General features: G+C 44.2%; 1 protein-coding gene across 1 annotated transcript; it reads right to left on the bottom strand.

Annotated features, from left to right (window-relative positions):
- Positions 1 to 12,768: 12,768 nt before the first annotated feature.
- LOC121871683 (protein snail-like) lies at positions 12,769 to 15,784 on the bottom strand. The gene is made up of 2 exons (XM_042374097.1): positions 15,629 to 15,784; positions 12,769 to 15,490 (listed from the first exon to the last, which is right to left on the bottom strand). Exons 1-2 carry the CDS (start codon positions 15,714 to 15,716, stop codon positions 14,205 to 14,207), a joined length of 1,374 nt encoding a protein of 457 aa, XP_042230031.1. The 5' UTR covers positions 15,717 to 15,784; the 3' UTR covers positions 12,769 to 14,204.
- Between the last annotated feature and the right edge of the window lie 309 nt (positions 15,785 to 16,093).

Raw genomic sequence — 16,093 nt, 5'->3', positions numbered from 1 at the left:
TTGGTTCACAGAAATAAATTGATTTACTGAATAAATATAAAGTGACATATTCTTAAACGCCAGACGGTTAGTATTTCCCAGGGCCCCTCTACCTACCGCCTCCAGGTCTACCTGCCCCGGTCTAGGTCTACCTGCCCCGGTCTAGGTCTACCTGCCGCCTCCAGGTCTACCAGCCCCCTCCAGGTCTACCTGCCGCCTCCAGGTCTACCAGCCCCCTCCAGGCTCACATACTCTGTCGCTCCAGGTTCATCATGGTTTTCCAGGTCTACCTCCTGCTCCCTCCAATTACCTGCCCTGGGATTACCCAAGGCCCCTTCCCTCCAGGTCTACCTGCCCCTCCCTCCAGGTCTACCTGCCCTCCCCCTCCAGGTCTACCTGCCCTACCTCCAGGTGCTTTCCTCCCTCCAGGAAGTCTACCTGCCCTCCCTCCAGGACTACCTGTCCTCCCTCCAGGTCTACCTGCCCTCCTCCAGGTTCATCTGCCCTCCAGGTCTACCTGCCTTCCTCCAGGACTACCTGCCCTCCTCCAGGACTATCTGCCCTCCAGGACTACCTACCCTTCCCTCCAGGACTACTTGTCCCTCCCTCCAGGACTACTTGTCCCTCCCTCCAGGACTACCTGCCCCTCCCCCATGGTCTACCCCCGCCCCTCAGATCTACCTGTCCCTCCCGTCCAGCTGCTAAAATCGTTACGTTTTCTCATATTATTTTTGTGTGTGATTTGATACAGGGAGGTATTGACCGACCAGGGCCTCAAGGGGTGGATCGATCTTAGTCGTTCAGAGGAGAGGGATGAGGGCGTGGGTGGAATGGCGCTCAAAGGGGGTATGTTGTGTGGGTGTGCTAGTCTCTGGATGGGGTGTGTGGGCGTTGCTGCTGGCCTGTGGAGGAAATGTATGAGATTTAAGCAAGGGAATTAGACGCACGCACACACACACACACACACACACACACACACACACACACACACACACACACACACACACACACACACAGGAAATTTGTTTTGTGAGATAGTTAATCTGTAAAGGGGTGAAGGTGTGGGTGTAGGAGTGTGTGTGTGTTGGAAGGTGCAGAGGAGTGTGTGAGCCTGTCTATGTAAGTTGTTGTGCAGATAAACGGTGTATGTAATGATGAATGAAAGTGTGTATTTCTGACTGTGTGTGTGTGTGTGGGTGTGTGTGTTTGTGTGGGTAGAATAAGAAAGTACTTAAAAGAATGTTTGTGTGGGGCAAGGTAGAAATGTTTGTGTGGGAGAGTACAATAACGTGTGTGTGGGGTAGAATAGAAAGGACTTAAAAGAATGTTTGTGGGGAAGGTAGAAATGTTTGTGTGGGGGAAGGGTAGAAATGCAGTACAATAACGTGTGTGTGGGGGCAGTAATATGAGTGTGGGTGGGTTGAGTAAGGCATTAATGTGTGGGGGGTGGGGGGGGAGGCAGTTGATGTGTGTGTGAGGGGGAGGGCAGTAATATGTGTGAGGGGCAGTAGTGATGTGTGGGTGGGGATGGAGTAAGGGACTGATATAATGTGTATGTGTGGAGGGTGTTATGAGTGTCAGTGTGTGTGGGGTGGGTGGGTAATGTGGATGATTGGGCACTTCTCCTCGTCTTTGTTTACAGAATCTGGACAAAACTGTTCAGCATGATTTATACTAACAATTATATCAAGATTTATACCATTCTTGTTTATATGTACTGTATATACACACCGCGCCAACACCTGAAAGCAAACAGTTCTATGTATACTTTATTTATTTAAAACAAAATGGAACAGTAAAAAAAAAAAGTCCTTCACTGTTTTGACCCCACAGGTGACACTGACCTGAAATACAAACTAATTAATGAATGTTTATGTCTTTAGATTTAATAAGAGGCGTCGGTACTGTATAGTTGCGTGACTCTATAACTGTGTGGAGGCTCCTGGTGGTTGGAATATGAAGTATGTATGTAGACAACTTTGGGATATCTCATGCCTAGAGTACTGGTGTCGCCCGGGGAAGAAGTCTATAATGTACTCTGGAAATCCTTTGTAAATTTGTTCCACCAATGCAACAACAACTCACTACGTAATAATGATGTATATCTTTGTTACGTATGTGTGTATGTACGTCTTTGTTATTATTATAAGTCTTTACTCGCTGTGCTGCAGTGTGGCCGGAATCATAAGCAAAACCAATTTTTCGTTTCACTTGTCTTCTTCACCCATTCACTCTATATACGATAGCTGTGACATCCTCATTAGCCACAAGATGACTTCCTCTCCTATTATTTACGCTTCCTGGATGTCCTGCCTCTCTTCTACTATTTCGTTTGCCTCTTTCCTCCATCATCATCTTCCTGTTTTTCCTCTCTCTATTTTCCATCATCCACTTCTTAACATTATACATTTTCTTATTTATTCTTTCCTTTCTCTCAATATGTCCGTAACAGCTTCACCTCGCTATTTAACTTCACTTCCTTTACCCCGTTTTATTCTGTTATTGTGATACATTTTGTCACTCGTTGTTTCCATTGTTGACTCCTCCGCTCCCAGACACATCAACCCTTTATTTTCTCCATTAATTTATCCCTGTTTCTCTTTCTCTGTTTTCATCTGTTTACTTTGTGTGGGATTCACTACTACTACTACTACTACTGAATCCTCCTCAACCAGGGCATTGTGTCGTCTATAGTATATCCGTCTCATCCCATAGAGTTAAGAATGGAATGAAGGTGATGGGTAATTAGGGTCAGGATTGTTATGTTTTTAACAGCTACTTCATAGTTCCGCTCCCTGATGGTTGTGTGACTTTGTTTATGTTTACGTATAGGTCACACTCACTAACCCGATCCTCGCTAATCAGAACTTTCCTTAATCTAAACTTATATCTTGTGCATAATTTATTCATATAGACAATCATAAAATTGTATTTGTAGTTGAAGTGAATTTATAAATTGCACTCAAATTTTAACACAATGATTACCTTAATTGTAAGTGAAAATTTCTTGCTTTAGTAAATTATTTTATCATACGCTGGACTTTTTTCTTCTCTTATTTGGGGAAAAATTAAATGAAAGAACTGTACAATGTTGTGGGCTATGGACTGCATTAATATAATATTCTCTACACTCCGCCCATTAAACATCAATGGCAACATGACTAGAATACTGTCGTGAACCAAAATTATATCGGAGTCTGCTGGTGATTTACAATTATCGAGAGTATATTGTATTCACGCCTTTATTCAATTATTTGCATAGTATTTCATCACAAGTGTATTAGTTATTCAGTATTATCCAGTTCAACTAAACTTCCATATCTCTGTTTCTGGCAGTTACATTTTTTCATATTCTTCTGTCTGTATAGCCCAGTACAGCCCGGGTTAAACTAGTATTACGAATTAGAATGAAATACTTGGGACAGAGTGCAGGTTGTTGTCATGCTTAACATATCTTGAAGGTTGTGTGTTGAGTTGTGTTCCAGCCTCTGCCTGTGTTGTTCTTCCCTAACTTGTTTTGGGGAGACTGAAAAGCATTCTTAATGTCTACAGCAACTACTATGAGCTAGTTTTTTGTGCCTCTCACATTCTTTCGTCAAGTGTGTGTTCAACCCTGGCTTGGTGCTGCGGACGAGGGCTGGTGTTGTACAGGTATAGTGAGACAAGAGTCCCTCTTCCACACGTCTATCAGCAGTCTCGACGTCCCGCAGGTGATAAGGACCCCAAGTCATTAAAGGCGGCGGAAGCTTTCAATTGCCGCTGTGAAAATAGAGAACAGCTGGACGGAGCGGAAGGAAGGAAGAGAGAGAGAGAAAGGAAGGATGGGGGACTAAAGGATACCTCCTTAATCTCTGCACGTGTCTGGGCCGCACGCGCGTTCTTGTTGACAACAGAGGGTCTGTGATTTTCGCTTGTTTTGGTTTTTCTTTCTCGAGTTGTTGTATTTACCAACTACTGAGTGCTGCTGAGACCACGAGGAACTACATACATATACAAGGAACTACTTACCTGAAGTTATAATATTAAAAAACTAAAGAAATTGGACTTGTGTCTATATTATCGAGCATCCAGCATGAGAGGGAGAGCGAGGCACGTGCGTCTCAGATGTCAGGGAGGCTGCAGTTATCCTCCCCATCACCACGCCCCACACCACACGCCACACCCTCACAAGTCTCTCGGGGAGCTCCTGTGCATAAGGAGGAGGAAAGGCCGCTGCAGGAGCTACCTTCTGAGGTCTGGGGTGACTCAGGAAGTCACTGGCTAGCTTTGTGAGATCTCATGAAGATTAGGAACCACCGATTATTACACCTGATGATTAAACACCCTAAAACTAAATGGTGGTTAGGTTAGGTTAGGTTAGGTTAGGTTAACATTAGGGTGGTTAATCATCTGGTGAAATAAGCGAATTGTTCTCAGAGTATATGCTAACATTTTGAAGGTCTGGTTCACCCATAGAGTTCGAGTAAGCCTTCATAACGTTTGGAAACAGAATGGGAGGTACAGTGTGAGGGGCGGTGTGGGTGGCATATGTGTGGGGGGGGGGTGACACGTGGCCAGACCCACATACCGAGAGAGTAGCGGAAGTGACCGGAAGGGACCAAACAATAACTCTCACCGCACATTCTTCTCCAGATCTTCGCTCTCCACAACAGCGTGTGGACCCCCTGTCACGACCCTCACATGTCCCTGCTCTTCCTCACCTCCCAAGTCGGACATCACCAGATGAGGCCACACAGATGTGTCACAAAATTACACTATTTAGGACCAGGTTTATTTCTCACTTGCCACACGTGCTGGACACATTGTTAACTATGGTACCATATTGACACTGACGCTACTGTATTTACTGGGAGTGAGTATGGTAGACGATATCAACAGCCAGTCTCTCTCTCTCTCCATAATTGTTTCCCACTTATTCTTGATTTCCACATTTTCTTATTCGTATTTTCCTTACTCCAGTTATTGACTTTCATTTTGTATCTTTCTAATTTATCAATTGTTTCATCTTTGTGCCTGTCACCTGCCGGTCCTTCCCTGTAGTTGATAACCTTACCCCCGGGTACTTCGCTTCCTCCTTTCTTTACCTTCCCTTCTTCCCCTATCCTTCCCCACTCTACTTATCTTCCCCTTATACCTTATTATCTCCTCTCCATTACTTCCCTCTCTGTCTCTCGTCCTTCCATCCTCTCCTATTCTTTCTTCTTCCCCTGTTACCTCTCCTCATCATCTTCCTCCCTCCCGTACCCTTCCATAACCTTCCCTTCCCCCTTTAGTGAGTGTCGTGTCACAGTGTTGTGTATCTCCCCTTGTTTACTCAACACCTCACCTGACCCCTCACTCACCCAGCTGCCTCTACCCTCACCTGCTCTTACCATGTCACCTTCATCCCCCCCTCCCCCCGCACCCTCTTACCCTTCCACCTCCCCACTCACCGCCCACACATACATTCACCTGTTTCACCCATCCACCCACTCACCTCACACACACACACACACACACACACACACACACACACACACACAACCTCTTACTTATGCACTTCTGTTCCCATGCAGCCCCACCCACCATCACTAACTCACTCCCTCACCAACTACACAAAACACTGGCGACTGAGAGTATCTATCCTAGTAGAGGCGAGGCGGGGCGAGCAGAGGGGTGAGCAGGATAATGAGGCGAGTAGGGCTTTGCAGGGTGGAAGGGAACAGAATAGGATGGGGTAAGGAGGGTGGGAAGGGGGTAGCAAGACTGTGCAGGGCGAGGAAGATGGCTCATGGGGCGTAGTATGTCATAAGAATCGTGAAGTGTATCTTGCCATATATATATATATATATATATATATATATATATATATATATATATATATATATATATATATATATATATATATATATATATATATATATATCTAGCGTATGCAGGACGTTTATTTGTCTACCCTTTTAACGTGTAATCTTATAGCAATGCGTATTTTAAGTTGTTATATATCTCAATCCTATCTTTCTTTCTATATCTATTCATCTATCTATCTTTCTGCCTGCCTGCCTGCCTAATTATTTATAATATTTCTTCATTGCTGTAACTCCAATTATACCAAGACACTTATTGATATGCGTATAAATTATCTTCACCCTGTGAGGTCGTCCCACCCGGCCCGGGCCAGTGGCGGCGTAGGTCAATATGCTTTCATAATCTGACACCCTAGACTGACACACTCGCAGCTGACGTACTCTCAACTGACACTCTCAGCTGGCAGACTGTCAACTGACAAACTCGCAGTTGACGCACTCTCAATTGTCACTCAGCTGACGTACTCTCAACTGACACATTGTCAACAGCCACACTCTAACAGGGCATGTGTATACAGCTCAAGGTATCAATAATCATCTACATAGTTTACGCAGATTTAGTAATATTTCTTCTTGCTAATCGTCTTGTTACTAAACCAGATACGTCTGACATGGAGCAGTGTTCTTAAAGATGATGTCGTTATCTATACTGACCACAACACACACATACACTATATAATATTGTTGTCATGTAGTTTTTCTGTACTATAAGAATTACGATGGTGTCACGGAATAACACCACAAACATGGAGCTGATATCATGATACATTCTTTCCCCGTGTAATCGTGCCTCAGAGCTGAAAAGGGAAGCTTATGAGCATGTTTTCAAAATGGGAACATTGGCAACAGCTAACACTGCTGTGCTGACACATGCTATTGATATAAAATCACACACACACACACACACAGGGATGATGATTTATGATCTTATGGGCGGAAATGATCGCGTGTTTCATTGTCTTGTTTACATTAATTTATAAATTAGGTACTTGATAATAAACGTAATAACATATATTATTGTTATTAAGAGTAGTAGTAGTGTTTGCAAAAGTAGAATTTCAAGTAATAGATGTAGTATCTTCATTTACTACTATTATAATGTGTACGGAGATCACACACACCCACGCCAGCCACCACGGACGTCCTGACCAGAGGCTGTATAACCCTTACATGTGAAGGAGTGAGTCACCGTGACCCAGTGCCACTTACACCCGCCCCCTCACAGCGCTAAAGCTCATTTCTGGTCTTGTCCTCTCGTGCCGCTGTCACTGAGTAAGGCCACAAGAATGTACATTTCATGAATACATTCCTCGCTTTTTACTTCGCTTTTTTTTTTACCGTCTCTCCTTTTTAAAATCACCACAAGGAAGACCAAGAATTAATCACAGGCAATATATGCGTGTGGGCAAGGCGGTGAGGACAAGGCAACAAATATCTTCAATGATGCAGCTAGTTAGTTAGGAAGTTACATATTCACTCTGATACCCAATCAGTCAGTCAATCAGTCAGCTAGACACTCAGTCAGTCAGTCTGTCTGTTAGTCACTCAGTAAATTCGTCAGCAAGTCGGGCAGACAGTCACTTAGGCAGCTTAACAGTTAGCTTCTTAATAAGTCAATCAGTCAATGAATCACTTAATCAGTCAGGCATTAATTCAATTCGTCAATCACCCACTCAATCAGTTAGTCAGGGGGTAAGTTTATTTCATCACTCATCATAACATCGTTTTTGTAATCATTTGTGTAACTCAGTCTTAGGAAGTGAGTCATCATCTATGTAGTAAGTCTTAGTGAGTCATCGTTTGTGTAACCAACCTCAGTGAGTCATCAGTATTATGACCTAGAGGGTGTACTGTGAGTCATCGTTAATGTGATCTGGTTATAGTAAGCGTTATCCTTGACAATATTTAACACGGAAACACATCTCGTTATGCATATGAAATCCGACATTTGCTTTAGCGAGGAAAGATTCAATAGTGTATAACGTTACTAATACTGCTAATGTACTATATTATTCATTGTATATAGGTATTATTGTTCTTGAGTTAGGTTAGGTTGGGTTAGGTTAGGTTAGGTTAGGTTAGGTTGGGTTAGGTTAGGTTAGGTTGGGTTGGGTTAGGTTAGGTTGGGTTAGGTTAGGTTGGGTTGGGTTAGGTTAGGTTAGGTTAGGTTAGGTTAGGTTAGGTTAGGTTATATCGTTTTGGTCCCGTTATCTTTTTCTTTATATTCTTCTTGTGTTTTTTCTTTGTTTTTTCCTGCAGTTCTTTTTTCCTTGTTAAAGTTCTATTACTAAAATATTATCAATTTCTTCTTATTTTAAAATGTATTTGTTATTTCATCACATAATTAATTCTTTTAGGTTAAATTTCTCCATCTACAAAACTGCTTCAACTTGAATGCCTTACCTTACTTACCTTGTCCCGTTCATTTTATTATATTACCTACGTCGTTCGGTCACCTATATAGGAATTGTTCCCTTCCTCCCCTCATCTATAAAAGTTTATTACCTTGTATCCTCACGTAGTTATTTAACCTCTTCTTCCTCCAGCCCAGGGCCCCCTACACACACACACACACACACACACACACACACACACACACACACACACACACATGCATGCCTAGGTCTGTGTGTGTGTGTGTGTGTGTGTGTGTGTCACCTTAGTTCTCGCAGTGTTCCCAGCGACCTCAGCAATTAGTGGATTTCCGGCCTGATTTTTTTTTACCCTTGTTTTGTTTTGGGCGCGTGTTTTGGGGGAGGTGCCTAATGATGGTGGGAAGCCTAAGAGGGCGAGGCAGGCCAGGGACAAGGAAGAAGGATGCCAAAGATGGGGAAATGAGGAAGGAGGAGGAAAGAACAGAGGAAATAACGTAAGATAAAGAGAGAAACTCATAAACAACTTATACAAAAAGAAAGAAAAGCTCAACAAGTGGAAGGGAAATTAAAGAATAACAGAGGATAGGTCGTATAAGAATGAGTGAGGCAGGACATAAGAGAGTAAAGAGTGGAATATCACAAAAAGGAGAGATGACGGAAAGAAAAGAGAAGACGCAGATGAGGAGAGATATTAGAGAAAATTATAAAAAGAAAGGATTATAGGAGGACGGTGAGAAAAGTACTACAAGGAGGAGAGGGAGGGAGAGAGGGATGTGGGGAGTGATAGAAGGAAGACGCCGGGGAAAAGAGGAGTAACAAAAAAAGAGGAGGCAGCTGTTCGAGGGAGTAGGAGTGAATAAAGAGGAAGACGATGGACGTACAAGATATAAATAATAAGTATAAACTGACTATTAAACTGAACGACACGAGGATTATGGATGAGAAATCAGAAATAAACCCAAGATTAGGAACAAGGAGATGGAGTAAATGGGATAAAAAAGAGGAAGAATTTGACTGATAGAGGCACAGAGACTAACGACCATGAAGACCGAGGCACCAACAGGAAGAAGGCAGAGGAGGGGGATGACTCACCACACCCTCATAAATAAGACAGACGTGTGCCACAGTATACAGTAGGCCTCAGGGGGCAGAACTCCTTCACATGACCTCTCACCTCACCATAATCTGCTCCACCTGTTGAGTTATACATTGCTCCATTCACCTCCTACTCTTCCATGACATTTGTGTGTAAAGATGACACCTATAGTGACAACCTGTGTGTGTGTGGGTGGGTGGGTGGGTGGGTGGGTGGGTGTGATGTTTTTGTTTTCGGTTGGTCCAGTAGCTTCAGTAGCCTCCAGACACCAACATAAGTCCATTTAGTGTAGTTCACTCAGATTTGTTGCTGTAGGACTTTGTTATGGTGCTGTATGGACAAGTTCTATCTGGTAAAACGGCCAACAGGACGACTCATGTGAGTGAAACCTGTTGTAACGAGATCATCGTGTCTCCTTGTTACTCTCAGGGAGGAAACACCAAAAGGAAATGACTAACTTGGGAACTTGCAAACTTTCATAGCCATTCATTTAATTCAGCAAGAAAAAAAATCCATGGAAAAGGAACTTTTGTGTTCAGATAGATAATGAACAAGAGTGTGTGAGTGTACAAGCTGTGTGTTCAGATGGAGAACTCTTTGTCAGTCCGCTGCTCACCGTTTAGACACAGTAAAAGACTGTCTCTGGCTCCTGTTGAAAGCGTATGTAATTACTTTCAGTGATTACTGTGCCTGGCTATCTCAGGCATATATATATATATATATATATATATATATATATATATATATATATATATATATATATATATATATATATATATATATATATATATATATATATATATATAGATAGATAGATAGATAGATAGATAGATAGATAGATAGACAGATGTGTGTGTACACAGTTAGAATTAGTTGAACGTAACCAGTATGTTGCTTATTAAGGACAATGTTACCCACCATCAGCATTCCTTCCCTGTGGTCTATTGTGCTGGCGTCCCTCTGGGGTCGAGGAAGGTAGGAAGGAGGGCTGTCCATCATATAATCTGCCACTCAGAGAGACTCCACGATACGTATGGACGATTAAACCATTCACTCCGATAGATACGATACCCATGCTACTCGTTTTTTCGAATGTCCAGTGTCCTACAACTGGTGGGATGGTAACCCCCAATACTGAAGGGAGAGAGAGGGTCTCCAGGTTCAGGTCTGGTACACTTAAGACCAGTTTTGCGTAATTCATGTTGCAACTCGCGGCAACAAATGCAACAATGCCATGAATTATTTGGGTCGTATTGTGGTTCTGTTTCTGATATATACATCAGACAGTTATAAGATTTATTTACCATAACGCTCTTAACATTTGTCTCTTCAGTCGTCGTTAATCTGGTCAACACTCTGTTAAACTTGTTCTTTAAATACACCTGCAGACAATTTTGGAATCCTGCATTTCTGAGCTGTAGTTCTGTCACGCTGGTTACTACCGCTTATGGAAGCTGCCCAACAACAGCCAGGGAGAGTAATGATCTGGTACATCGTGCACGTCTACACTACTACTGTCCACTGTGTATACATGCACCGTGTATTGTACATTATTTTTCGTTTACCTTTAAATACAGCTCATCACGTCACAAGCCGCGGGTCATGTTGATGGAGCTGGGCTTTACTGTATGTGGAATAATGATGTTCCCTGAGCATTTTACTTAATACCGTAAACATTTTCCATGTAACTTGTAAAGTTTAGGAATATAAATCAAACGAAACTGCCGTGAAAAAAGTTTGCATAAGTTTATTGATGTGATCTTTGTGGACAATTAGATATTTATACATTAGTCTCTCGTACAGTAAGACCCTTAAGTTAACTCTTTGAGGACGATGGTTTAAAATAACGTTACCCATTGTTACAAAAGAAGGGACAGACGTAACAGTCCACACGAGAATTTATAAACCAGGAGATGCGGAGGTAAATGGTGAATGAGGTGGCCAAGGCTGGAGGGGCAGTTATAGTGATGAATATTGTGCGTGTAAGGGTGTTGGCGCAGTGCTCACTCTACAGGTAGCATAAGGTATAAGGGAAACCAAGAACTGTACGGGAACATCGGGTATTAGGGAAACCAAGAACTATACGGGAACATCGGGTATTAGGGAAACCAAGAACTATACGGGAACATAGTGTATTAGGGAAACCAAGAACTATACGGGAACATCGGGTATTAGGGAAACCAAGAATTATAGGGAATATCGAGTATAAGGGAAACCAAGAACTATACGGGAACATCGGGTATTAGGGAAACCAAGAATTATAGGGAACATCGAGTATAAGGGAAACCAAGAACTATACGGGAACATAGTATATAACGAAACCAGGAACTACACACGGATTGTACTGTATCTAATCGTGTAGTAGAAACCTCACTCATGTACAGCGAGGAGGAGTCAGGGAAGAAAATGGTTGTTGGAAAGATACATTTTTTTTGCACTTTTAACATTATGAGAGTAAAGTACAGTGCCAGGAGCCGAGACGAGGAAATACTTGTTTTATTACACCTGTTAACTTGTGTCTAATAATTCCTGAACTAATACAACTAATAAGATAGTCTGTTAGAGTGTAGTGTTTAAGATATCTGGATGAGTAAGAATATGAATAAAGATGAATAACATATGTATAACTGAGAGAACGATGAATGAAGTTGTATAAAATGTATATTACAAGAATTTATTTTAAAGGCGCCTGGATATTGATTAGATATTTATTAGATTTGTGGAACCTGTGATGAGAGGCTGATTAAGGTGGTGTACATTGACCAGAGGATAGTGCTGGGAAGGGGAGGAGGTGGACGATATGAGTCACTGGGCTGTAAAGATGGAGCGAGTTACGCGTCAAGTATCATGTCGAGGAGAATGAAAATATTGATCTTGTACAGTGAAGAAGAAATGTATCGGGTGATAAAGTGAATAAGGGTTTAGAAGTTTCATGAAGTAAAAGTTGACCCTAGAGAGCAAAAAGTGTATTAGTTTAATCCAAGCTCTCGTCGATCATAGTGTTAAGATGACAAGTAGCAGTGGAATATTTTATCTCTGTGGAAGTCTTGATTTATTGTCTTTACATAGAGTTAAAGAAAAAAATATTGTTTTGTCGTAGTTTCTTGTGAGTATTGTTGTTCAACCTGTTATAGCCTAAACACCGAGGCTGAAGCTTCAATAATAGAGCCAGCAGGGGTTTCTCTCTCTCTCTCTCTCTCTGTTCTTGTCAAGTTGTTTATTTATTACAAGATACATGTTGGGGCGCCTCTTCAGGAGTTTTGCTGTAACTGAAACTCAATAATGTATTTACAACAGTCCCGTCCCTCAGAGTTGTGGGGTATACTAGTGTTAACCAGAGTTTACTGTATACACATCAACACTTTAAAACTTCTCACTCTTAGTAATCGATTATTCTTGTTACCTAGACACTCAGTAGTATTAGGTAGTGAATTAAACAGTACATAATTTAAGCATTTTTATTTATAAAAGTATAAAATATAGATATACTTTAGATATGCATAGTACAGTATAAGAATATTTTATAGTAACCAAATTTGCATATACAACAGGAAGACAGTGAGTACTGAAGAAGGCACCGAATATGATTGGCACAGTGGTGATTCTCTGTCCCCCCTGCCCCCTACACGTGACCACACAGCAGCTCTGACACTTGAATGTTTATACGAGACGTGTCACTGTAGAAGTCCCATGTAGGAGTGAGAGGAGCAGAGCAGCTCATATACATAAGGCATAATAAAGACAGATTCAGGAAGTATCGTTGACACAGTCTAGGGTCACACCAAAAGTCTTATTAGTCTCACCATAATGTCTCAATAAACCTCTAACAGGCATAATTCACAAAGTTTCTCACTGGGGTAGAGAGGCTGCCACTCATACTTATGGACGAGAGGTTACTGTAGTCCTCGAGCTACGGTCAGTGGTTTGGGGGAAGCAGGAATTAGTCTTACATGATTTATCCGTTGACAACAAACTGCTTACAATTAAAACATGTGCACAAGTTCTACTAATCTCCGTCTCTTGGGTGTTTCACATGTTCTTCACCTTAAGTTTTATATTGTCACTCTACCCTCTCATTCATAATCTCTCCTCACACTCACTAATCTCCTCCATTCCTAACCCTTCCTCTTACACTTTCCCCCATTTCCGACCCGCTCTCTCCCTCTTCCCTTCTTTCTCAGGGTGGACTCTCACGCTGCCCTTCCTTTCTTCCCAGCCGCCTCTTCCCCCCAGCGAGACTACAATAGGTGGGACTGGTGGAATGCAGGTACGTTGAGGAGACCCACGGTGCTGGTGCTGAGGGTCTCGGGTAAAGCTGAGGACAACCCGCCTGGCGAGGCTCACACCTGGCCGTTCACACACTGGGCCACCTCTAACACATCCCACCGGTATTGTCCACTCACCGCTCAAACTTGACTCCCATGAAAATGTTGTTAGGTTCATTAAGATTTATAGAGCCATAAAATGATGTTAATAGAGCATCTTGAGACATGATGAATCCTTTTATGAATGGCGCCGAGTAGTTTGTCGTTTACGGTGTCCCCATACTTAGTGTTACACATATTAAGCCAGAGGCTCTGAGGCGGGCGACCAACACTGGGTGTGGCTTGACTAGACACAGCGCTATCCCTGGCACTGAGTGACACTTTGGCACCTCATACGTTGACTCGAGCACAGCTAACCACGTGTCTCCCTCCACAGTGGAGACACAGTGGTCATGTTTACACGATAACTAATAATTTAAACCTTACCTTTGATAGGTCACTGGTAGGTTCACAACTCTAGTTTAATACTGTTCAATAAGTTTTCACATCTTGGCACGTTTTGTAATATCACTGAAAGTAGCACTCAGTCTGCATGTGAATGTGTGCGTGATTGTGTTTGGGTGTATGTGTGTGTTGTGTTTGGTCAGAGGGCGACGGGTGAAGCCTGGGTCAGAACTAAGGGCCTCGTGGGACGCACGCCAGGACAACCGTGGTCTTCATGTTTTACTAACAATGACATACGGGAGAAGGTCTTAGGGCAGGTCCTGCACGCATATTTCTTAACATCTGTGTGAGTCTGGAGGTGTGCCCGCAGGTTGCTGCGGTCAGCGAAGCAGCGGTCACACTGCGGACACTGGAAGGGCTTCTCACCGGTGTGGGTCCTGATGTGCCCCTGCAGCAGCCAGGGCCGCGAGAAGGCCTTGCCACAGAGCTGACACTTGCAAGGCAATGTGTGGGTGCGGATGTGCATCTTGAGGGCACCCAGGCTTGTGTACACTTTGTCACAGTGTTTGCACGCGAAAGACCGACCCGCGTCCTTCAGGCAGTGGAACTGCCGATGCTTGGCCAGGCCGGCCATGGTAGCGTAGCGTCGACCACAGTCTGGACAAGCCAGGCGGGGTCCACGACCCTCCTGTTGTCCCTCGGGGCTGCTCTCGCTGCTGCTCGACCCTGCCTCACCCGGGGGCGACACAGACCCACCCCGAGAGCGAGCTGCTGGACTGGAGACATCCCTATGGGAGGTGGGCGTGTGGGCGGACTGAAGTGGTGAGGGGAGGCCGTACACACCTAGAGGAAGATAGGGGTGGTAGTGCCACGGGCGGACCCCCACACCTCGCTCCCTCAGCACATTACGAAGAGGGTCCCTCGGGGTGGGGGGAGCGTAGGGGCTGGTGTGGGTGGTGGGCGTCCCTCCAGGAGCCCGTAGCACTGTTGGACGCCCACAAGCTGCCGCCACCTCACTGATGAGACGCAGGCCAGCGCTGCTCATGAAGCTATTACTGCCAGTGTTGAAGCTGGTGCTGAAGGTGCTGCTGCTGTTACTGCTGCTGTAGCTACTAACACTGCTGCTGTTGGTGATGTTGTTGTTACTGATACTGTTGTTGGTGATGCTGTTGTTGGTGATGCTGTTGCTGGTGATGCTGTTATTGGTGATGCTATTGTTGGTGATGTTGTTGTTGGTGATGTGGGTGTTGGTGATATTGGCGGCGATGCTGATGTTGCCCCCAACTAACCCAAGCAAGGCTGTGACGTCAGCGGGACGGCGAGGTGTTAGGGTTGAGGTGGGCGTGGCCGATGATTTGGTAGGGTAAGGCAGGGGTGTGGGAGCCAGCATCACGGGCGGGGTCACCGGGGTGATGGGCGTGGTAGGCGTGTGTACTCGACGACTCTTCATACTGAGGTCCTGAGGCTGCATGTTCTCGTCATCCTCTGTAACACACAACGACACGTTAACTTAGGTGTGTCTACGACTACCTGAACCACCACACATTATTTCATAATTAATCAAAGGTAACTGACGGATATTTCAAGTGTAAAGGCAAACATAACATTTATGTCTTCACTTACCCGTGTTAGAGTCGAGGGTGTAGTTGAACAGCGCCAGTGGCCTCTTCTTGGGCGGGCGCGCAATGTACTCCTTGTGTGTGGAAGACATGTTGTGGGTGTTGAGGTGTACGCGTCTTGAGTTGTTGGTCACGCCGCGCGGCTTTCACGAACACCGCGCCGAGATTGATGCACTATTACGCACGTGCCATCGTCTCGAGACCTTATATAGCCTCGGATTCACATGGCACGCGCCAACCCTGCACGCGTCGCCAATAGCCGAGTGCGTAGGGGATGACGTCATAATTCTTGGCCAATACTTGCGTTCGGGGTAGTGACGTCACGTGGCCAGGCCAATGATCGCGCGTGCTCGACCCAGGCGCCACATTTGAACGTTTGGGCAGGTGGCGGCCCGTGGCAGCTGCGCGTGCTACCTCCTCCCTCCCTACCCACCCCCCACAACACACTATACACTGATTTAAACCCTCA

Source organism: Homarus americanus, unplaced genomic scaffold (genome assembly GCF_018991925.1).
Source record: "Homarus americanus isolate GMGI-L3 unplaced genomic scaffold, GMGI_Hamer_2.0 scaffold39675, whole genome shotgun sequence".
NCBI lineage: Eukaryota > Metazoa > Arthropoda > Malacostraca > Decapoda > Nephropidae > Homarus > Homarus americanus.
Note: the sequence above shows the minus strand (reverse complement) of the source record. Positions and strands in the feature narration are given on the sequence as shown.